At 37.3% G+C, this 24957-nt stretch overlaps 1 protein-coding gene across 5 annotated transcripts in view; it reads right to left on the bottom strand.

Annotated features, from left to right (window-relative positions):
* Positions 1–24957, bottom strand: part of CCSER1 (coiled-coil serine rich protein 1) — a 728043-nt gene that overhangs the window by 422350 nt on the left and 280736 nt on the right. For all 5 annotated transcript variants that reach the window (XM_074823100.1, XM_074823102.1, XM_074823101.1 and 2 more), the window contains exon 6: positions 16086–16296. In XM_074823100.1, coding sequence (XP_074679201.1) covers positions 16086–16296 — 211 coding nt within the window. The remainder of the gene's footprint in view (positions 1–16085; positions 16297–24957) is intronic.

Genomic DNA, 24957 nt, shown 5'->3' with positions numbered 1-24957 from the left:
TAATTTTCACAGCCAAGGATCTTTTCATGGCCTAGTCAAAGACAAAACAATTGCAATAGGCAGAGTTTCAAAATAAAACTTATGACTGCACTATTTCCTATTAGTATGCAAAAGGACAGAGTTATAAACATAGCACTGCTCAGAATACATCTGTGCTGCACAGAGACACAGAAGTTTCTTGATGCCCACAGAGGCCTCATATGTGAAAACTCTGCGAAGCTTTTCAGATCCCTAGCTCTCAAAATTTAAACTAGGTCTTCAGTGCTTTTTAAAAAGAAGTACTTTTGGGGAGGGGAGAAAACATTCAGCAGGAGAGCAGAGAAATGAATGTAACTAAATCCGTACAGCCATTATTTTCTTTTAATCTGCTGCAGCAGAAGTTAAAGTACCACAATCACTGGTGTAAGTCCACTATTTAATATTAACTGAAATCTAAGTTGCTTCAAAAACATTATCTTCTAGACAGACAGAGTCTATGTAGAAAAAAAAAGCCACTGTTACCAGAATAGAGAGTGTGCATTTGCTTTACATACAAGCATGGAAGTGGGAGGTTTTGTCAGAAATGCCTGCTGTGCGTCACCCCAATTATTTCATGTCACAGTCCAGCTTGGATGGCTGATCCAGGCAGGCTCTGTAGGCGCTTCTAGATGGTCAGTGCATGAGGAGTGCCCCCATCATGGGTTATTTTACAATCTGAAAATTCAACTTGCCAGTCTGACTTCATCTGTTTTATGAAGGCCTGTACATCATGCAGCAACTGAGCTGCTGTGCGTTGGACTCAAGTAGAAAACTGAAATACAGGCAACCACAGTAAAAACTGCCCTAGTCGTTATTTGATTACTTATGCTGTAAGACCATGACACAAAGGAGACTAGTATTTTGAAACTGAGAAGACTGGCAGATTTCAGATTTGTTGTTTTCAGTGAAAATTAAAAATTGTTGGAATGAGTCCACATAAAAATCAGAAAAATACACAAACTACAGTTTGTGCTTGAGTTTGCTTCAAAATTTAGCCCACTTCTCATTAATATCATTATTTCAATATCAGCTGTACTTTGCTAATCATAGGGTGAAACTAAATGCTGTTCTTCAGTACAAGTAGCCTCTTTGATGGTATCCAGTGGTACACAATATCCTTTACTCTAATGCCAATATTACAAGCCATCAACTCATTCTGCTGCGCAGAAACCTCTCTAAATAAAGCTCTGCCTTAAAACCTAATATAGGAAGAAAAAAACCCACATATCTTGTTTTATGTTAAGTCTCACAATCTCACTGCTAGCACTCTCCTAACTCAGAATAAATCCTGTATGTTATGGAATTATAAGCACATTAATTTTTTTTTTTGTTATTCACGCCTTCTAAGATTTTTCTCCTTCAAAAACAGGTGAGTCAACTTGTTGCTGTAGTGATGATGAACAACAACGGCCAAAGCATACTTTCAGGATAATTTGAGAATTTCAGGAGACAGTATGAACTTCATGTTATCACTCAGAAAACTGTCTGAAATAATGGCTACCCCAAGCCTTTGTCTTGTTTCCTCTTGCAGTTGGAGCTCAACAGTCTTACAACAGGAGACAATATTAAGTAAAAAAACCCCTAGTTCTCAATATGCTGAAGCCATAAAACACTAGCAGCAATTGAGGCAGCAGACCAGAGGCTCAACTCTCACGATGCAATGTTGCCTTGTCAAAAAAAAAAAAAAAAAAAAAGAGTTAAGAAAGCTAAAAAGTTCAGCTGCTAGATCTTCCTCTTATTTCTCGAGTTCATGAAAAACACTTGCTAAAGCATACACACACAAACCACAGCAAGACCGGTAAGACAGATGACAAGATCCAGAAACAAGACATAAAGCATATTTGTTCTTAGAAACAAGGGAGAAGGTGTTAATCTTAGTGAAATAGGATTCTTCTCGTACTGGCAAAGTTACTGTCAGGATAAATTACTTGCTTCAGCAAATACCAAATACAGAAGCAGGCCTGTCAGGGTGCCAGACTAGCTCAAACAACGACCGTTCCAGCAAGGCGTTTCTATTGCACACATTTAGTTCATATTTCACTGCTTTTCTCCTGTTCCTATTTTTGCCTCTTTGCTTCATGCCCTCTCCTTTGTGCAACTATATTCCAGATCATAGCAAGAATTTCCAATTTAACGTTAAAACCAAGATGGATGCAACGAAGGGGGTTTTTTGGTGTAACTTGCACAGAATGCCTCCCTGAATGACACACATGAACAAAGCTATCACTGCTGGTATTGCATTTCCCAAAAAGAAGATATGGATGAAAAATTAGTTTATGGCTAATTAAATTTTGATCATTCTGATACAGCTCTAAAAGCACACATTTTCAGTCTCCAGCATGTCAAAAAGTTTCAGTTCTATCTTTATTCCACAGAAAACAGAATGAAGTTCTAAATTGTAATCACAGCACAGACAAAACTAAGTGACATCTTAAGAGATAAAATTCAACATGAGATTAATATGCTTTTGAAGACTCGCTATATATCTCTTTACATCCTGGTCCTACTACATGAACAAATGAGAACAATGCAATTAAGCACTGGTTTTAAAGACCAGGAGTGATTCTGCCACCATACTACATGCTCAGGATGCTTTCTTTCAGCTCTGATGGAAACACATTAAGACACTTACAGTATCAAACTATCAAAATCTCAATTGTTTTCCAGTAGCATCTGTAAGTCCACACTGCATTTCAGCTACATGTCCACAGTTCTGAAAATCACTTATAAACAGCATCAATTTAAACATTATGGAGAACATAGTATTATGCTATGACAATATTATAGGACCATAGTTCATCCAAGTTTGCTTAAGGATACAACAGAAACTTGGTGTTTACGCAACTCACTTTTTTCTGTCTTTAAATGCTGTTAAGATATTAAAAAAATGCTTCTCTAAGATCATCTAAAATATTCAGATGGAAATATATGGGGGGAAGGAAACTGAACAATATCAAAATAATGAGAAGAATATTATGTACTAATTCTAATACTAGTATACGATTGTATACTAATTCTTATTAATTCTAGTCAATTAAGTTGCACATAATGCAAGTCATAAAGTGACTAGCATATGAGAAAGTAATTTATCCAAATAATGCTACATAATTGTATTCCCAGAAAAGCTGAGATATAAATAGTAAACAATTATATTTTTCCCTAACAAATTGTTCAAGAAGCTGCCAAAACATGCCATAACCATGAGATAAACAGAAAGATGGTTAAGTTGTGAAAAAAAAAGTTCAATTATATGAATATATAAATAAACCAACAGTCAAGTATTGATTTGCATGGGCAAGCTACAGTATATGGTAAAACACAGCCTGTAAAATTGCCAGATAAAATATACCTATGAAGCCTGCATTGTCAAAACATAAGGGCATCTCAAGAAAAAAAAGACACAGCTAAGAAAGAGATTAATCACAAAAGTCAAAAGAAATATATAAAAGTTCATATTAATTAGAAAAATCAGTTGTGAAAGAACAGTCCAATGACAGATGGAATGACGTAGGGTAGGAAAGATCAGTATCTAAACAACAGTCTAAGAAACACAGATTTTAAAGAGACTTTCTATTTGGAATTGTATTACATGTTTTTAGTACAATTTCAGTTTTTAGCAGCAAATTCAACACCACCATCAGTGTAATTAGCAAGAGACAGAGGACTTCTTTCAGGTATATCTGTAAGAACTGTATGCTCATGTGCATATTACAAAGCTATATGTATCTTCCTAAATAATGTATTGTAAAAATATATAAATACTTTACAGCTATATACCCACATTTTACCCACAGACACACACACACAATCATAACAAAAACCACAGTCTGGCACCACTAGAATGTGGATTATAATGACAACCACAAGCAAATAGAAACTATGAATACAAATTAATTTTGATGTTACTGTCTTATTCAGGGAGTTATCCAAAGTTCACTAACATCATTGCAGCCTCAATGAGTTTTGAAAAAGATCTTTAATGAGAAAGAGAACTAGTCAGCATATACTCATGATAGTTGGCTGGTTTTACAAAGGTCAGTATGATTAGCAGGATTTTTATCCTGGGTTGTTTTAAAGTTTACCTTGAATGTTCAGTTTGAGTACTCCAAAAAAGCTAACTCTGTTTAAATGTCAAAGTAGCCTACACAGAAGGAATATAAAGTCTTCCTTCTGATGGGGCAAATCAGGAAAGGTCCCACATGAGTGGGACCAAATAGATAATAACTCTGATTTGCTTAGATCTTAAGTGATTATTTTGGTTAAATCTTTTATCTATAAAACATCCAGACACACTAAACTGTATCTCTCTACATGCACCATTCTAGTCTTATTTTGAAAGCAATTGTTGCTCCATAGCACTGTGCACGAGAAACTGAATACCTGACAGGCTAGGAGTACAAGTTTAAGACACCATCTGATTCAATGCTGCATCACAAAGTGTAGATGGAAAAGACAACTACTAGGTCTTCTAAACCCACATGGCGTTGGGGACTGGAGAGAAAAAGAAATGCTCATTCTCATAGCAAAAGGACTGACACGAACACTGCTTGCTTTCTCTGTGCTATTCCTGGAAGTTTAACAGCAGCAAAGGTCTTACACAGATGAGAAAGGCTGGCATGGCTATACACTGGAGATTCCAGCATTTATTTCATCACTGATCTAAATTCCTAACAGTTTAAATCAAAAGTGAAGAACAATTTTTAGAAGACATTTTGCATGGGGTGGCAAGTAATAGAAACCTGGTCCTCTTTTTCCACAGTGGCATTTTGTAGCTATGACCTGAAAGCTGTTTTCCTCATATTAAAAAAAAAATGAAAAAATCAACAATGATTTGTCCAATAGAAACAGGAAAAATAGAGCCACATAAGAGAAACAAAAATCCTAAAATATAAGTGATCCTTGGCTAGCTGTTCATTCTAGTTATCTCTACCCTGCTTAAAAGAGGTAAATTGTCAAACTGCAGCTGCTTTATGGCATGCACAGTTTCTACTGAGGCAACATCAATTACGTCTGAACATAACTTTGTTCCTATCTAGATTATCTTCACACAGATTTGACATAAGAACTGTTGATAAAAAGAAGAATCCTCTCTTTTAAGCTTGTAAATAAAGATTCTGCTTTTACCTGACAGCTTCCCAAAATTTTTTATTGAGTCCATCCAGGAGTGAAAACAGAGGAGAGTTTTCAGTTTAAATTAAAAAAATAAAACTAAATTCCTAGGCACTAGTTAACTTTGCATTTTTCATCTATGAGCTCTTATTCACATGGATGATTATTGTCTCTGCTAGGGGAACTCACCATGAACATGAAAATCTCAAGAGAAAGAAAGATGAAGAGAGCAGCTTCCTGAGAAGGCAACAAGTATCAGGTGGATTAAATGGACCTCTGCAATTTCACACCCAGCTGAGACTGACCAAAGGCAGATAACTGCCATATTTATAATATTAAGATATATAACGGAGAGAAATACAGATTGTTGGACATATGCAACATTTCTTTATATACATCACATGTTCATAAAAAAATACATGTGCCTACCAACTGGCTCTGAACAATTACAAAACCAGGTGTAGGATATGTCCCTGATGTGTGATTTCTAAATCCTCTTCCAAAAAAAAAAAAGGTTTCCTTTTCTGTCACTGGGAATCGTCATGTCACCCTTCAAAATAATCACTTCATCTTCATGAATTAACATGGAGCCAGACTGCACAAAATAGGTACTATTGTGTTGTCAAAATAATGAATTTATGTAAGAATGCTATATGAACACTTCTCATATCTTTTCTTTCTTCCACTAGGAAAATGATCAGCACTTGTTCTGATAACCTGGGCTACAAAGTAATGGCATGCACTGTGCAGAGAAAACACTAAATAAATCTGCAGCCCAGACCTATGCCAAGATCCATGCTGTGAACTGTGAGAACTTCTCCTGCAAGTACACCAGCACTTGTTTCATAAATTCGGCTGATCAAGGGTAAGGGATAATTAATTAAGAGATTAAATTTAAATTCTGTCAAGTCATCTATATGCTCATATACAAACACAAATATTGAAATGGGTAACTACATGCACAGTTGGCACTCCACTACCTGAATACTAGACCTACATTTTTATCTATTACATTTTTATTCTTGTACATCCATTTATGGCAACAGTTGCATATCATCAGTTTTACTGCTTTATCTATATAACCACTCATTTTTCCCTATCAGGAAATCTCTGAAACCTATCTTGAGGAAAAAAAAAAAAAATATATAGCAGGAATACAGGACTGTGAAACTTCAGAAGTTGAGAAACTATTTAAGTGAGGATAATTCTTGGTTTCAACCTCCTGGACTTGAAGGCAACTGGCACTAGCTATAAGCATCATACTAAAAGCTTCTTTGTAAGTCACAAAACTGTTTGACAATTTGGTATTTTCATATCTACAACCCCAGTAAATTTGCAGGAAATTCAATTATAGTGCAGCTTGGATGTTGTGCACTCATACCTTGATCACACTCCTATTTCCAATTGCTTTTTGTTAAAATGGCTGAATAACTCATTAGGAAATTTGTTAGATGTGGCAATATTATTCATTTTCATATCAGAAACTTTTCCATCTACCCTCTGTACTAAATGTGTCATTTAACTCAAATTAGTCATGAACTCTAAGAAGTGAGTCCAACCAATTCCTTCTATAGACTTTTACAGACCTGGATTTCTTCCATTTCTTGCTTATTATTTTGCAATGCTCTTTTCAGTATTTACAGATTTATCAGAAAATGTAATTGGTGTGATCAGTTCCATTACCAAGAAGTGTCGGGCGGGATTTAGCTGACCGACCTGCAGCAACTGATCAAAACCATGGAAGTACTACATGGGAAAATGGTTTAATTTTTGTAGCTATTATAATTTTATGCTCTTCAGCCACAAGTTAATCACAGCCAATCGCACAGAACTGCTGATGTTAGGACATTACATATTAATTGAGTTGCTATTTTTAATGCTTCTCTGCAAGGTGCTGTTAAGACTTGGCTGTTGAGGAAGCTGGGGCAACATGCTATGCAAATCCATGCTGACCTGGAGCACATCGCACTGTTGTATGAAAATGTTTCATTCAGGCAACCACAGGAAAAGTAAGAAAGCAGCTAATCACTTGCCTTCTGAATATATGGAGTAGACACATATATCAATACAACCTCTACATGTGGGAGGACAATGTGTTTCATGGGGAATCTGGTTTCAGTAAGGCTGCAGCACATAGGCATATGTAGTCTACAAAGATTAAGCCAGTAGGTCAGCACCAGAACAAGCAGAACATAGAGGAAAATTTTCCATTTTTCAGTATTAAAAATTAAGTGTATTTGAGACTGATAATCTCAAAGTGTGGCTCAGAAATACTCTGAATGTGGCCTGCAAAAGAACTTCATCATGAGTGTGGGCAATGACATGAACTGATAAATGAGTTGGATCATTTCAGAAGATCTTTTTGTTGAGCTGAGATTAGTGTGACTCTGCAGGACCCCAGAGCTGTGTGTCAGTCCCAGCCTGTAACCTCACACTTGTTGAGTACTCAAAGTGTCAGGATGAACACACTGTCAGGAGCACCTGTTGTAAAGTATGAAGATCCTGAAGAGCAAAGGAGTCCAGGAAGGCTCTATATTCTTCAAGAAAATCCTAAAGGTGCATGAGCAGGCCATCCCCATGTGCTGAAATATGAGACAGCAGGGAAGAAGACCAGCCTGCCTGGACAGAGAACTTTGGCTGAATCTCAGGGAAAAAAAAAAAAAAAAAAGGAGAATTTATGACATTTGGAAGAAGGGGCAGGCAACTCAGGAGGACTACAAGGATGTCATGAGGCTATGGAGAGAGAAAATTAGAAGAACCAAAGCCCAACTAGAACTTTTTCCTTTATTGTATGCGTAGGGAAACATAACGACAAAGGATAAGGAAAAGGCTGGGGTTCTTAATGCCTTCTTTACCTCAGTCTTTAATAGTAAGACCAGTTGTTCCTGGTGTACCCAGACCACTGAGCTGGAAGACAGGGATGGGGAGCAAAATGAAACCCCCATAATCCAAAGGGAAATGGTTAGCTACCTGCTACACCACTTAGACACGCACACATCTATGGGGATGGATGGGATTCACCCAGGGTTGCTGAGGAAGGTGGTGGAACTGCTTACCAAGCCACTTTCAATCATTTACCAGCAGTCCTGACTAACCAGAGAGGTCCCAGTTAATTGGAGGTTAGCAAATGTGACACTTATCTACAAGAAGGGCTAGAAGGAGGATCCAGGGAACTACAGGCCTGTCAGCCTGACCTTGGTGCTGGGAAAGATTATGGAGCAGATTATCTTGAGTGCCATCACGTGGCACATACAGGACAAACAGGCAATCAGGCCTGGTCAACACAGCTTTATGAAAGACAGGTCCTGCCTGACTAACCTGATCTCATTTTATGACAAGGTGACCCCTTATTGGATGAGGGAAAAGCTGTGGATGTTGTTTACATGGACTTTACTAAAGCCTTGGACACTGTTTCCCACAGTATTCTCCTGGAGAAACTGGCTGCTAATGACTTTGACAGGTCTACTCTTTGTTGAGTAAAAAACTGGATGGCCAGGCCCAAAGAGTGGTGGTGAATGGAGTTAAACCCACTTGGCATCTGGTCCCAAGTGGTGTTCCCCAGGGCTCAGCACTGGGGCCAGTTCTGTTTAATATCTTTATCAATGAGCTGGACGAGGGGATCGAGCACACACTCAGTAAGTTTTCAGACAACACCAATTTGGGTGGGAGTGTTGATCTGCTTGGGGGTAGAAAGGCTCGACAGAGGGATCTGGACAGGCTGGATCAATGGGCCGAGGCCAATCGAATGAGATTCAGCAAGGCTAAGTGCCGCGTCCTGCACCTGGGTCACAACCACCCCATGAGACACTACACACTTGGGGAAGGGTGGCTGGAAGATGCCCAGCTGAAAAGGACTTGGAGGTGTTGGTCAACAGCTGGATGAATATGAGCCAGCAGTGTGCCCAAGAGGCCAAGAACATCCTGGCCTGTATCAGAAATAGCGTGGCCAGCAGGACTAGGGAAGTGATTGTCCCCCTGTATGTGGCACTGGTGAGACCACACCTTGAATACTGTGTTCAGTTCACTACAAGAAGGACATTGAGGTGCCGGAGTGTGTCCAAAGAGGAGCAACAAAGCTGGTGAAGGGTCTAAAGAACAAGTCTTGTGGGGAGCAGCTGAGGGAATAGGAGTTGTTTAGTCTGGACAAAAGGAGGCTCAGGGGAAACATTATAACTATGTACAGCTACCTGAAAGAACGTTGTAGCAAGGTGAGTGTTGGTCTCTTCTCTCATGTAACAAGTGATAGGATGAGAGAAACGGCCTCAAGTTGCTCCCCAGCAGGTTTAGACTGGATATTAGGAAAAACTTATTCACTGAAAGGGTTGTCAAGCACTGGAACAGGCTGCCCAGGCAAGTGGTTTAGTCACCATCCCTGGAGGGATTTAAAAGATGTGTAGATGTGGCACTTAGAGATATGGCTTAGTGGTGGTGTACTTGGCAGTGTTAGGTTTACAGCTGGACTCAATGATCTTAAAGATCTTTTCCAACATAAATGATTCTATGACTCTAAGATATGGACATATACCGCATTTTTCTTAATGCTTCATCTTTAAAATCATTCCCCAGACTGCTCAACTTCTACCAAATTAGGTCTTCTAAATTAATCAGTGGAAAACATGCCTTGATCTGCCAAGTAAATGGTTATCCCAGGTACCGTTAAACAACCGTTAACAATTTCAAGAAATTTTAAACGTTGCACACACTGAAATCCATATCGCACACATTTAAGTACTCTCACAGTCCTCCCGCAGCTTTTTTTATTTTCTGAACTAAGGCTTATTCAACTAAGAAACTTAAGCAATAGCATTGGGACTGGAATTGCAGTATTACAAGCTATTTCAGAGTACTAGATATGCTAAGTTCAGCACACATGATTACAATGTTGGAGACCATACTTGCCCTACGCAGCTTGCCTAAAAAATGTGAGGAAAAAAATTCTCATACCTTGAGAATGTCTAGCTAAATAACAAACACAGGGTTTGTTTGTTCCTATCAAATACCTTATAATGGATAATAGACTAAAACATCTTTGCTGCCAAAGAGAACATCTGATTATATCCACTGACTCCCAGTATTCTCTGTTACCCTGAGATACGCTACTGGAAAATACACACAGTGTGCCAATGGGCTGTTCTGCTCTCTTTGCAAGCAGCTGGGCAAGGGTATACCAATGTATATTTTCAAGTGAAAAAACAATTTAATACTATAAAGTTAAACCGTATTACTAAATCTAGTACGTTTTTACCATTAGTTATTTAAATTTATGGGCATATGCAGTGTCAACACACCATGAAATGAAGGAAATACCAATTTCCAGCATGAATTACTTGATAAAAGGGACTGCATTAAATACAGAGTTGTTGAATAAATCAGTAATGCTACAGTGGTTAATTACAAAGTTACTTAAAGGAAGAAAACCTGCAGTATTTTACAGTGTATTAAACTTGCAATTGCTTCCTAAGTGGCTAACAGACAATATTAGTAAACACAATACATTTCATAGCAGACCACAGGAAATGCTTTCATGTCTTTAAATCCATAGTTTAAGGCCAATTCCATACTGCTTAGCAATCAGGCTATGAAGTATCACAAACAATGCTTCGCTTTCTCTTAGTACCTTCCATTAGTAGATTGCAAGTGCACCATAAAAGAACACTATAATTATGCTTATTTTACCAATAAGGTGAAAGATGCACAGGGAGAAGTAATGTAGCCAGTGGTATCTGACAGGCTAATTGCAGACTGAGTGGTCGCACTCTGTCCCCCAGGCCTCAGGCAACTGTCATGGCCAGTCACACAGTGGTTTTGACATAATTTTCCACATTTCTCATTTTTTCAAACTCAATCTAAACACACTGTATTGGGCACATTAGGTTTTAATGACAGCTACAGACAGCTGCAATTTCTCTCAGTAAAATAAATGATTAATTAGTAAAACACAGTATGCAATATACATCCAGAGTGACTTATCCCTATTGCTAATTGTAGCAATTAGCTTCAATTTCTCAAGCTCCACAGCCTGAATGGTTTTTTGCAGAGCTGTGAAAGATGCATGAGCATGCACCAAATAATTTATATTCCAAATTACACAAGCATACAGACAACATATCTTAATTTTCTAGATTAGCAACCAGTAAGGTCACTTCTGATAGCCCCATAAAAATATCTAAAAGTCTAATTATGTAGCTGATAACCTATATATTTCATAAAGAATACCGGGGAAATGTGACCTGTAGAAAAAAAAGCTTAAATGTGGGCAAGATTTTAATTTTACTGAATGTTCCAGCAAAAAGAATCAACAAGCTCAACATCTAAAGTTTGTACAAAAACTCATTACCACTGACTAAATGGATTCCTTCCAAAAATAGCTTTATTTTTTTCACTGTGCTTATTTCAGCATAAAGACCCTCTCCTGCTAGGCACAAAATCAAAATCATATGAATTTTCCTCATATGTCTCCACCTGAAGTGTTCTACCAACGATTTCAACAAAGGCAAAGCTCTTACATGTCCTCTCAATTAGCCAGCCTTCGACATTGCCTCAGTTAGCTATAACTCAAACCATTAAAAAGTTAATAGATGGAAATAATTTCAGTCTTATCTGGAAGAGTAGAGGAAATCCCATATATTGGTTGGGAAACAGGCATTATATATTCATTATTTTTGATAGCAGTAAGTGAGGAAGAAGCTACAGTCTAATTTTTAGAAGCTCATTCTCTATACGCAATCAATTAGTGGCCTGAAATGTAATAAAACATAGAAAGTATAGCACAGCATATAGGGGAGAAAAGATAACAGATTGAGTTGAAGACCAGCACAGAGCGGGAGGGCCTGTCTGAAGTCAGAAAGTGAAGAATCCATTTCTTAGGAGAGAGTGAACCTACCAATCTCATCCATCCAACTCCCCATTCTATTGTCTTTTTTTTTTCCCCCTTTTGGATGAGAGGTGTTATTACTGAGACAAAAGTCAACACCAAGTAGACTTTGAGGGGGGAAAAAAAAGAGTTCAATAAACATCAGTGAGATGGAGAGAAAAAGGAGACCAAGAACTACTTGTAAATCACAGACAGACTACATGACATCTTGTATTGTCTTATATGCTGAAGTGGCTTTTATCAAGCTGCCTGTGCTGCTAATCTCTGGTAATGCTTTTCCACAAAACTTTGCAGCCCACAACTCTTGGTTACTCCATTTATTGCAGATTTGTCTGTCAGAAACGCAACATCCATGAAGAAAAAGCTACCAAACAGATTCAGACATACTTTCTGGATTTTCATAATTTCTGGTGGATCACCAAGTCTCCTCATGTGCCAAGGTCCTCCAGACTATATTCAGCTTTGTTCAGCGAGGTTCTCAAAACATTAGGGGACAATCTGCCTTACGAGACTTGCATGGCCAAAGCTATAAAGAACTATTAGTAGACATTTTCAAGGCTTTTTCACTGAAAGTGAAATGGTAATTAATTCTCTTAATTGAATGATCATTCATTAAGTCTTTTACTAAATACATTACCTAATAGCATTCTCAATCTTGCAAGTTACTGCCATGTCTTCAATTTCCTTTTTCATGATAAGACTAATAACAAGCTAAACTCACAGCTTTATAAATCTGCAGCACAGTACAGCATATATTATATGCAGTTTTTCCATTTAGATTCTTCAATTACAAGCAACTGCAACAAAAAAAAATAGCATATTGTACTAGCTAGTATTACATTTTGGCAGATCATAATTAAATTATTCCTTAGAAGCAATGCTCAGTGCTTAAGAAGGATTATATTGAATAAAGGGGCTAATATTTTAACTCAATTAACATGCTATTTTTCAATAGAGGTGTACACTATTGTAATTTTTTCTTCTATGGGTAACATCAGCTATAAAACAGAAATACTGCAGCTCTTTTCTGATAACTCATGTAATTTTCCCCCATGCAGATTGTTTGCTTTCTATATTTTTTAAAGTGGATGAAAACATGTGACATTATTTTTACAAATATATTTATTTTATACTGTTATAGGCATAAAATATTTCACTTTTATATCATATAAGCCTTCCAGAAACTATGTTTGACTACACCTAAAAATACATGAGCATTCCATGGTAAGGAAAGCATTTTTCTTTTATGTCTTTTAATTCTGTACTGTTGTGAGTTTGATTTATAATATTGGTTGGGGCAGAAGTGATTTTTGGATGAAGAAATTACATCTAGTTACAATGGAAGGAGGGCACCTTCTCCACGGAAACTGCCTGCCAAATATGGTCAGATGACTTATTTATCAGATTCTTCAACACAATATTTCAATTTGATGGAATTATATTTTCCTGGAATCTTTCACTAATAATTTAAGTGACATAAATGTATAAAATTCTGTATTTCTGAAGATAATCAAGATGTGTCATTTCAATATCAATTTGTAATATATTTCAAGGTCATCTTCTCTTTGGTTGTTCAAACTAGCTACTTATGTTCTTTTGAATCATATTCGAGTTTTGGTTTAATTCCTAGTATTTTAATGTGTTTTAAAGACTGTTTGTGAATATTTTGTTGTTACTGCTCTTTCACTCTCCTGCAATTATACCAAGGATGATTCCCACTGTATAGTGGATAAGTTTGTTAACACCTTATGAAGATATGAAAACTGTGTAGTTTAACACTGACCTCGAAAAGTAACTTTTTCTTTCAAGAATTAGCATGTGTGTTTGTATCAGTAGAACTGGAATATTGCTCTACATATCAAACAGCTATTTCTCAGATGAGGCTGCTAAACAGTACACTCCCATACCATTTTACGGCATTCTCCTCATCTTTTCTATCATTGTTATTATACAAGTCGCTCATTAAAAAACAAAATACAAATAACAACTCAAGGTAGCAAAAGTTTTTGACCATCAGATTGGTCATTTCATTCTAGCTATGGAAGAGTTTTGTTTAGCTGCATACTAGAATAATGTGTATTGCTACTAGGATATTTGATCTCAAAGGTGCTGAAAAACAGGGAGGTAAATTACAGCATATATATATCTCACATATAACATCCACGTATAGAATTAGAAAAAAGCTATTTTGATTTCATAAGGAAGGCAAGACAAAAAGAAAAGGAAAGGACAGAATGACACTGTGTTACAGTCAGATGGGGAGGTGAAAATTATATGATACAAAGGAACAAATGAGTAAAAGACTGAATGATTACAATGAAAAAAATCAGTATGAGTTACATAAGGAGGTATTAATAAGGAGGACATGAGTGAGTCACATGAAATACCTTGTGTTCCTTTTGTGGAGATCACCTGGTAAACTTTTAAAAGATGAACTACTATAAGGTACAACATACCTTCATATAGAAAATCACAGTAGATTCTTACACAAATTTAATGCAACTTGTTAAGTTAAAAATAAAATTCATATGCATACCATCACAGTAAGAAAGAACTTTTCCCAGCAAAACATAGAATGAACCACAGTAGAAGCAACAGAGGATGCTGCCAATGTTACCAACTGAATGTTAGAACTGCTGTGTCATGTAATATTATAATTCTTATCATTTATTCCCATATATAATAGGGTTACAAATCCTTCTCAGTGGACAAGAACCTTTAAATTAATTCTATATTCTGACACCATATAAGCAAGAACTGATGGAGTATTAATTACGTCAATTCTGGATTCATCAAAACAGAAGTCCACTAAGAAGCCCAATAGCATACATAAAGCTTCTAGTGAACTGAAAGAAACTGGAAGGCATGAGGCTTGCCATCCAGCAAAAACATGCTATTTAGAAGCACTAATGGATAACTATCATGGCAAAATCTTTGACAAACCTTCTCAGACAGGACAACAAATGGTTGAATTTAAATACAGATAATCAAGAAGTGAGCACTAAAAAAAACCCCAAACTTGCCAAAGCCTTACTTCGGTATTTAAATGTCTCAGTTAAGTGACTAGCACTTCATCATATGTTGAGTTGCAACAAATGAAATTCTGATTATATCTTAGGGAAAATAATTACAATGATGTAGTCAATTATTGAAATGATTGCCCAGAGACAATGTGGAAAGCCCATTAATGTACCAAAACTTTTAAGTGGGCAATGACCTGAGCAACTTGTTCTAAGTTGGCCTTGCTTTGAGTAAAGGGGTTGGACCTCCAGAGAGCCCTTTGAACCTAAATTATTCTGTAATTCCATGAACTGTATAGATAAAAAAAAAAATTATCTTTCTTGTAGATCTCAAAGAAGACACAAACAACATTTCACCAATATGAAGATGAAAGCTTATTAGAAATGTACCTGAGTCAAAACTCCACAGCTGAAAAGTGTCAAAAAAAAAAACCCCAAAACCTCAATAATAATTTTATTTCTTCTAAAATCCTAAAGAGAACTGGATGCAAAAGAAATTTTTCAAAGCAACACCAGCAGTCCATGGGGGAACCAGGAGAATACAGCAGGACAGGACAACCCAGGACTCTTGAAATTGTTAGAATGGCCTAAGAAATCTGATTTCAGCCATCATTTACAAAATCAAGCTAGTAACCTTTAATTGTAGTACTGTTACTTAAAAGAATATCTTTTTCCTTTGCATCTCTCCTCCAAATAAATTGCATGCAACTTCATACTGAATAACAAATGTAGTAAGAAAACAGAAAAGCTCTAAAATACTAGAGGAAAACAATACAATTTATTTTGATTTAAAGCAGTTCATCTCCCCTGCCCCCTTTTTGGTAAAAGCTCAAGAGAAGCTTCATACTCTGTGCACCAAAATGGCAGTATCAGTTAAATTCTGCTATAGTATAAACTTTCTGACCTCTACCATGTTAAGACACTACTATTTATACTTCTGCATCAGTTCCATATATTTAAGACACATTAAAAGACATCAAGTCCATAAACTTTTCTAACCCTTTTCTGCTTCTTAGCTCATTAATGCTGAAAGCTATTAATTTAAGAAATGAGTGGGTACTTACCTCTTGAAGAACCCTCTTCATTTTCAGAAGCAATGTCTTTACTGCTGTGCAATCTTGCAACATCAGTCTGAAGGGCAAAGATTCAATGCCTCCACCTTCTTCCAGACCAGTAAAAGGCCACTCCACGGATGGGCTGCCAGCCAGCTGGCTAACACGAGGGTACCTGGCTTCTCCTTGGTCTACATCCTTTGACAGCTTCAGAGATAAGTTCCTTACAAGAGAAAACAGAGAGATCAACACTGAAATATGAAAAAGAGAAAGAACTCAATAATTTTTGGCTTTTTGTTCCTTTGAGTTTAAAGACACATTCTACATTCACTTTTTAAACCTGCTAGCATGAATGGCCTTTATAATGTACTTATAGCCATATGGTGTTATCAATAAAATATGCATCAATAAATGTACCATTTTCTACAGGAATTGAAACTATGCTCTATCCCATGCCCTTCAGAAGAAAGCCATTTTCTTAAAACAAAATACCCTATGGGCAAAACTATTATGGGTCTATTTTATTTTGGTTCAGCTTTATGAAAAAAATGAATGTCATGTACTTTCAAAAGGTAAATCACTTCTTCCTATGCTTTGACTTAGAACTCGAAAAGAAAAGAAAACCAACAAAGAAAATACTCTCTTCTGGGCTGAACCAGCAACATAAGATGAAACTGCTATTCTATAAAAAGGATTTTGAAATTTAATTAATCTGTACTCACTATGAAGTTTAGTTACCATTGAAACTATTTGGGCAAAACATGAAACAAAACAACATTAATTTGTGGTTGAGAATCCATTAAAGACAACAGAAAGATTTGGAAAGATTTGGATGGACTTTGGAGGTAACAGAACACCATTATTTTGCTGCATATATACTACATTCCTTTAATATCAAAGCAACATATCTATAAGACTTTGCCATGATAGAGCAAGTCCAGTGAAGACCAACAAGATGGTAAAGGGGCCTGGAGTGCACAATAAACGAGGAGGGGCAAAGAGACAGCTTTGCTCAGTCTTCCAAAGAGAAGATGAAGGGAATCTCACTGCTAACCAGAGCTATGTCTCCACCAGGATGGTGCAGAGATGATGGAGCCAGGCTATCCGTAGGGATGCACAGCAATAGGATGAAAGGCAATGGACAGAAGATGGAATACAGGAAATTGTGACCACATAGAAAAACTTTATTTACTTATTACCATGAAGGTGGTCAAACAAAGGAACAGGGCTCAGAGATGCTATGGGACACCCATTCTTGGAGATATTCACAACATGATGGGGTGAGCCCCTGAGTAACCTGCTCTAATTGGACCTGCTTTGAGCAAGGGCTTGGAACAGAGAACTGCAGAGGTCCCTTCCCACCTGTGCAGTTCTGTGATCTAGACGTCATAAATTCAATCAGTCAAAATTAGTCAAAATCAGTCAAAATCAGCCAAAAGTTTAATGGTATAAAAATAATTCAAATAGATATCACTTGACATTTTGGTGGAACAGAATGTAACTAAAGGATTTTTCCAGCATGAAAGCATTCACAACGTCAATGTTGCACCTATTTTCTCTTCAACCAGTGGGGAAAAAGGACAAATCTGAATGGAGAATAAATCTGAGAATGTGGCTGCACTGTGCGATAGCAGTATATTAATTACTACTAAATTACTAAAGTGTTGTAACAGCAAATCATGACACCCATATCCATACCAAATTAATCCACTACAATTAAAAATGTTAGCATAAATAGTGAAGAAAATTACAATTATTATTCATTTAATGTATAGTTCCAATTTTCTGTTCCATATGAATTTTCACGAAACACAAAACTGATTCTGAATTTTAAGCATGGCCATATTTTGGAAGGACTAAGAATATTTTTCCATGTGAAATTTTCCTTAGTTTACTTTGGTTTCACAGGAACCACATACAAAAAGGGATTAATGCGATTTCTCAAGAAAGCAATTCCCAATGCCATACTGATAAGTTGAAAGTGAGGCTACTAGAATTATCTTTTATGAATGGTTCATTTTTATATTTTACAAGCTATGTAATGTGCAGGAGGGAAAACGCGTTAGATCAAGAAAGGCACCACAGAGACCACAGATATGGACAGATGCTCGTGATGGCCAATGGAACTAAAATTTTCTAATCCAGGCTTTTCAAGACTCTCATAAAACAATTAGTCTGGTTTAATTTTTAAATACATGAAACAACTTTGTGAGTAGAATATTTTGTGTCCTTTAAAACAATCATCTGAGGTGGATGGTAAAGATGCTTTTGACTGAAGGATGTTAAGTCACTGCTGATTCATAGCCTTTATTAAAAAAGCCTCAGGTATATATCATGCAAAGAAGAAACATAACATAGGCCACTTTTAAGGGTTTATAAAAAGAGCCATATTCAAACTATCAGAATCTACATTTGAGCAAGATTTGTGTAGCCAGAAAAGCACATTATTTAAATTGAATAAGATGAAACAACAAGGTCTTTTTTTTCCTGCCCAGTGCCTGCAGGCCAGGAGATGAATTATTCTTCAGAATATTCTGCATGTTCACTTTGTGAGTCCCACCAAAGTTTCATCTTCCTCATGCTCCCGAACAGCCATTTTATGAGAGTAACATCCTGACACTGAGAAAAGACTAACAAGATGTAATGCCTCCCAAAAGGAGTCTTTTACAGCACATTACCAGAGAGGAGAACCTGGTATCAACAGCAATACCCTGCTGCCCCAGTGGCATGATGAGGAAACGAGTAGTACTCTTGGAGAACTATCATCCTCTCACAGTGTTTATGTATAAGCTATACTGGAAATACAACAAATCTTAATTTCAACTGAAGAAAATACCTTCAATGACTTTTTGTTGACACCACACTGCTCCACACACAAAATTACCATCTTTTCAAATACAGAACCTTGTACTGAGTATGAAAAGCACCATAACAACATATCACTACTCATGGTCATGAATTTAAAATCTAACTCAAATGCTACTGGAAAATGGTGACTCAGAGTTGGTATACAGGAGCATTCACATCATATAGTACCTCCGAAATATCTGAAAAGACTGTAACTGATCTGTGACAGAAGCACTCCTCACTGTCTGATACAACTCCTTCTACTTGCTGCAGGAAAAAGCTTTTTTAAAATTAATTCCAGAACTGATATTTCATCAAGTTCATTATTAATGATGTCCAGGTGGTCCATTACAGTATTATTATGGTAATCCATTGCAATTCATCTCAAAGCAGCAGTAGAGATTTAGTAAGGAAAAAAAAGTTTTTAGTAAAATTAGAAGTTTCCCTTTACTACTATAACACCTCTCTACCTCTGAGGTGGGAAAAGGGGATGGTTCCTCAACTGGTAGTGCAGGAGCTCCTTAGAGACAGACAGCCTGCTCCACCTTCCAAAGGTGCATTGATTGTAATAAAAACATTTCACAGGCAAATGTTATCTGTGACAAACTTCTGAAACTGTGGATAAAAAGCTTCAAAAGGTCTACTTTAATGACTAAAGACATTTTATTTCATTTAAATGACAATACTAGTTCTATGTTATCAACACAAAATAGTTCAGAAATTTTGGTCACTTTTAAATATATGGCTCCTATCTGAGATCTACGTTTGCCTGACATACACACACATTTAGGCTATATCTCTACTTTAATAAAACCATACCTGAAAAAGACCCTGGGCACTGGAAGTCAGTCAGTATTAAAACACTTCTGAAATGCCTTGACCCAACACAGCTATCACTCTTTCAAACAATTTCCTAGCATGGTTTGGTTGTCAGTATAGGCAAATTGGATGGGACCACTCCATTCTGGACAATGTCAGTGGTGCAGATGTGCACAAAAGAACCATCTCATGTAGATATAATCTCAAATATCTGAGCATGGCTAGGAGCCATGAAGCTCCAAGCTTCAGATGTGAAACCCAGCCAGACTCCTAGGCAAGAGAAAAGCTGTCCTGTTTTGAAAGATCTATGGTGAACTGTGGATGTAGTGGCAAATCACAGCTGAGAAGAGTGGTAAGAAGCTGCTCTTAATTTTCTCCCAAGTATTACAGACTTCACTTCCCAGATAACAAGTGGTTCTCATATTCTGTATGATGATTATCAGACAAAGTCTGACAGATGGCAACTTAAAACCCTGCCCAGTCCTTTAGATCAATGTCATAGGGAAACAGGCTAATTCAAGTTGCTCAAGTGGAATACTTCCTATACAGATGCATGTTATATCTAAGGGGACCACAAATGACAACAGAGAAAAGCAAGCTTAATGTCAGTAGAATTACTGTCACCATAAGGTCTGAAAATCCACAGAAAATTTGTTACAAATTTGTAAGTGTTTAACAGGATGAAAACGTGTACAACTTGGTGGAGCTTTGGGACTCCTGGCTTGTTTTTGTTTTATCTGGACATATCACTGAACATCATGAATATATTTCCTCATTTCTAATGGATACAAAAATCAGAAGCTACAACATTCACATTTAGCAAAATGGTAGTGCAATTAAGACAGAGTTCTATTTCAAAAGCAATCTTTATTGAAATAGTGAGATAGCATTAATCAATCAGTGACTTTTAGCATTTTAGCCTCCATAATTCCAATGCAATTGCATGTTAACTAATTGAGGAAGAGACAATTGTGCAGCTCCTTTCAAAGCTTCTTTCCCTTAAGGTAGAACAAGAACAACTTTCTTGTTCCAAAGCATCTTTAAAGGGTTTTTCTGGGAAAAAAAAAAAAAAAAAAAGAGAGACCCAAAGATCTGCAACTTGAGCTAGTTTGAGTTATTCTTCCCTTCTTACTGATCCTCAGATCAATGATTTGAAGAGCTTATGGTAATTTGAACTTCACTTACATAAACATCCCCAGATTATGTAGAGTTTAATCTTCTTAGTTTTCACCAGCAGTGCTCAAGACGTTGTTACAGCAGATTTAGCCTAAACTAATACAACTGGTCCCACAGATACCCACTTAACAGAAGAGAACCCACCTAACACTGTGGGCCTCAGGAAGTCTCTGCAAGCAGAGCAAAAGACCCCAGCCTCTATGGGAAGAGCTGAACACACCTTCTTTTTTCCCTGAAGCCTTCTCTTCTAAAGCAGGGTCTTAGAAAAAGCCTTAAATCACTTCCAGTGTTTGAGTGTGCAACTCTATGTGTATATACTCACATATAAATACATCACATATATATATACACATATTTTTATATATGCACAGTTATAAAATTCACTCACACTCATATATAAACACATATACATTTTATCTTCATAAATATTTCAGAAAAAAACTCTTAATTGTTCATAACTTGGCCCACCCAAAAGATATGTCCTTTTACACTAGAAAAGTGTCATTCATACAGAGGTTATATCCTGAAATCCTTTTCAGACAAATCTAGATAGCCTTCAATCTACACTTTTTTCTCCCACCCAGAATTTTCTTTTGTCTCACCAACAGCAAAGAGATGAAAGGGATTCTCTTTTAGAAAAGTCACCAATTACTATTTTGAGAAAGGTCCCTCAGTTGGACCATAAGAGCAATTAATTCTGATTTTTAGGGAAAAATCTGCCTACCTCAAACACTTCCCAAATTCAGTTCAAAGCACTCTGTGGCTCTCTTACAATGATGTACATCACAGTCAAACCTAACAATCATCCCCGACTGAAACTTGTTCTCTGATTAATCTCTTACTAATCTCACTTAGTAAGAGACATGTTCTATCCCAAACAGCTTACAACTGAAATATATAGACACATTTTGGAAAAAGAAATGCCTTTTCCCATATTTAGCAGAACTGAGGCATAGACTTTAAAAGCACATTCCTAAATATTCCAACAGGTGTATGAATGTATTGCTAGGTTACTAATTATTCTCAAGCTCAGGTCAAGAAGGACAAAAATTGCCAAACTCCTCACTCAGTTCTGAAAATGCAGCCTTTGCAATACCGAGGAGATAAAAAGGTAACCAAAACATAAGTATTTGGCTAATTACCCATATTAGCATTCTTTGGCATCAAAATTTATACCTCTGTCTCACACAATTTCTCAACATTACTTCTGTTCCAACAGAGAATGCTTCAGAAGTTATAGGCATGACATCTCAGAATATTAAACTGCACCATGTCATAAGGTACATATTGTTTCACATTTTACAGCTTTTAGAACTATGTAGCATTTATTTGCACTCTGATGCTATGATTTTTCAAGGTCAGCCTTTTACAAAAACGATGTTTGGTACCTGTCACTATCAAACTATGCACCCACACACAAACATGCACACAGTCTAATGGCTAGTGCTGCTACAAGTTAAGAGACTGTCAGCCTTTTCCATTATAACCCCTTTTCTTTCAAAGGTTTATATCACAGCCATAAAGATATCCTTTGGGCTAGAACCTGGTGATCATGAAATATGGAATCAAATTGAAAAATTTTTTAAAAAAGGAAAAAAAAAGAAGTCCTCCATTTTTCAGCTACTGGTAAAGTACAGCTGTAAGGGCATGCCCAGCATTTATTTCCTTTCTCTAAATTCTACAGGAGTCAGGAGCTCTGTTTATATCCCCTGATCTAGCACACAAAAACACAACACTTAGGACGTCAGTCATTTTCTTCCTCCTGGAATCTATTAAGAAAATTTAACTATCATACAAATAAGATAATGTAACACCATACAGTAATTGGATAATGTCCAAAAAAATAGCTGTCTGGAAAAGACAGGTGGGGCTTCTTCAATTTCAAGTACTAACAGTGCAGTAGTAAATAAAGCATTACAGACAAACCAGGAAAAGTAAATGAGGCTGTCCGGGCATTGAGGGTTTAGTAGATTTTAAGTCTTTTTAATTTTTTTTTTTTTTTTTTCAAAAATTCAGTGGGGGATCATTCTTGAAACTATTTTACAGCTGGTATACAAAATATAAATCTCAGTTTAATTATGCACAAAAGCAAGCAGTAACTCACATTATATCTCTGGTTGGGATATAAACAAAAGAAGGCTTACCTTTTGTTTGGACAAAGGATAAATCTACCTGCAGTCATTGCAGCCTTTGTAAACACTACATACTTCCGACTGGACGTGCCTCAGCACATAGAAAAGCTAAAGGCACTAGGTGTCCTCTCTAAATCTCACTCCAAATGCACTCTACGGAGCTGAGCAACTCAGCTGACCCGGGACTAGAATGATAAAATTTTGATCTATTAAAGACAACAGGCATTCAAGCGTGCCCAGCAAACTTTATAGTATTGGGGGAAAGGAGAAATATAAATCTGTTTTGCCACTGTCACCTTCTAGATCAAAACAACATTTCTCCTCACCTTTGCTCTCTGCTCTAAATGCTTGAGTCTTTCTTCTAGAAATTCTGCAAATGGAACATAAAACTTCCAAGTTTTTGCAAGGTTAAAAAGAATTTTTAAAGAGGCTGGAAAATCACAGTGGATATTGGATATGACGACTGCCTTCCAAGGTGCACAGGAAGTGCACTCCTTTTATTCCGTCACCAAACTAGTTTCCCTTACTTAAAAATTAATTCTCAAATACTTCCTACTACAGGTCAGCATTTTTTGCTACCAAGGCTTTTCCAAATTTTGCTCAAATTGATGTATATTTCAAATGAAAAAAAAAAAAAAGAAAGTGTTTTCTGTGCCCAGTAAAAAGCTATGGAACTGTTATATAGGCTTCAGTGGGATGATAGGTATGTTAACAGTTAAGGTTAAATCCATTAAACGGACAGCAGGGTTTGCAACAAATATTTGTTTAGTGCCTGACAGAATTCACAGACGTGAGTTAGACAGATAAGGTGGACTTCCAATGAGACCAGAAAATTAAGTGGGAAAGTCATATACATTATAAAGGAGACAAGCTACTTTGAGTCCTCTGACTTGTTTTTTAAATATTTGGGAAGCACCTAACCACATTACTACAGTGTAAACCATGATATTACCTTTTGATGAAGCTATAAAGCATTAAGAACATTTCTGTGAAGCAAGCAGGCAATTCATTATACCGTGTGTTGGCTGAGAGGTCCATCTGAGATGCATAACAGGCAGTTTTAAAGATCTAATTAATATTTACTAAAATACCCAAAGTGTAACACCTTCAGCATTCTGCGTGCTTTTCTTGCTGATCTCCTTCTACGACAGGGCGACCTGCTTATCGGATGAGGGAAAGGCTGTGGATGTTGTTTACCTTGACTTTAGTAAGGCCTTTGACACCGTTTCCCACAGCATTCTCCTGGCAAAACTGGCTGCTCGTGGCTTGGATGGGCACACGCTTTGCTGGGTAAAAAACTGGCTGGATGGCCGGGCCCAAAGAGTTGTGGTGAACGGAGTTAAATCCAGTTGGCGGCCGGTCACGAGTGGTGTCCCCCAGGGCTCCGTTTTGGGGCCACTCCTGTTTAACATCTTTATTGATGACCTAGATGAGGGGATCGAGTGCACCCTCAGTAAGTTTGCAGATGACACCAAGTTGGGTGGGAGTGTTGATCTGCTCGAGGGTAGGGAGGCTCTGCAGAGAGACCTGGACAGGCTGGAGCGATGGGCTAAGGCCAACTGTAGGAGTTTAAATAAAACCAAATGCCAGGTGCTGCACTTGGGCCACAACAATCCCCAGCAGCGCTACAGGCTTGGGGAGGAGTGGCTGGAGAGCTGCCAATCAGAGAGGGACCTGGGGGTGTTGATTGACAGCCAGCTGAACATGAGCCAGCAGTGTGCCCAGGTGGCCAAGAAGGCCAATGGTATCCTGGCTTGTATCAGCAATAGCATGGCCAGCAGGGACAGGGAAGGGATCTTACCCCTGTACTCGGCACTGGTGAGGCCGCACCTCGATGACTGTGTTCAGTTTTGGGCCCCTCACTACAAAAAGGACATTGAATTACTCGAGCGTGTCCAGAGAAGGGCAAC

The sequence above is a fragment of the Strix aluco genome, chromosome 4 (assembly GCF_031877795.1).
Source record: "Strix aluco isolate bStrAlu1 chromosome 4, bStrAlu1.hap1, whole genome shotgun sequence".
Classification (NCBI taxonomy): Eukaryota; Metazoa; Chordata; class Aves; order Strigiformes; family Strigidae; genus Strix; species Strix aluco.
Note: the sequence above shows the minus strand (reverse complement) of the source record. Positions and strands in the feature narration are given on the sequence as shown.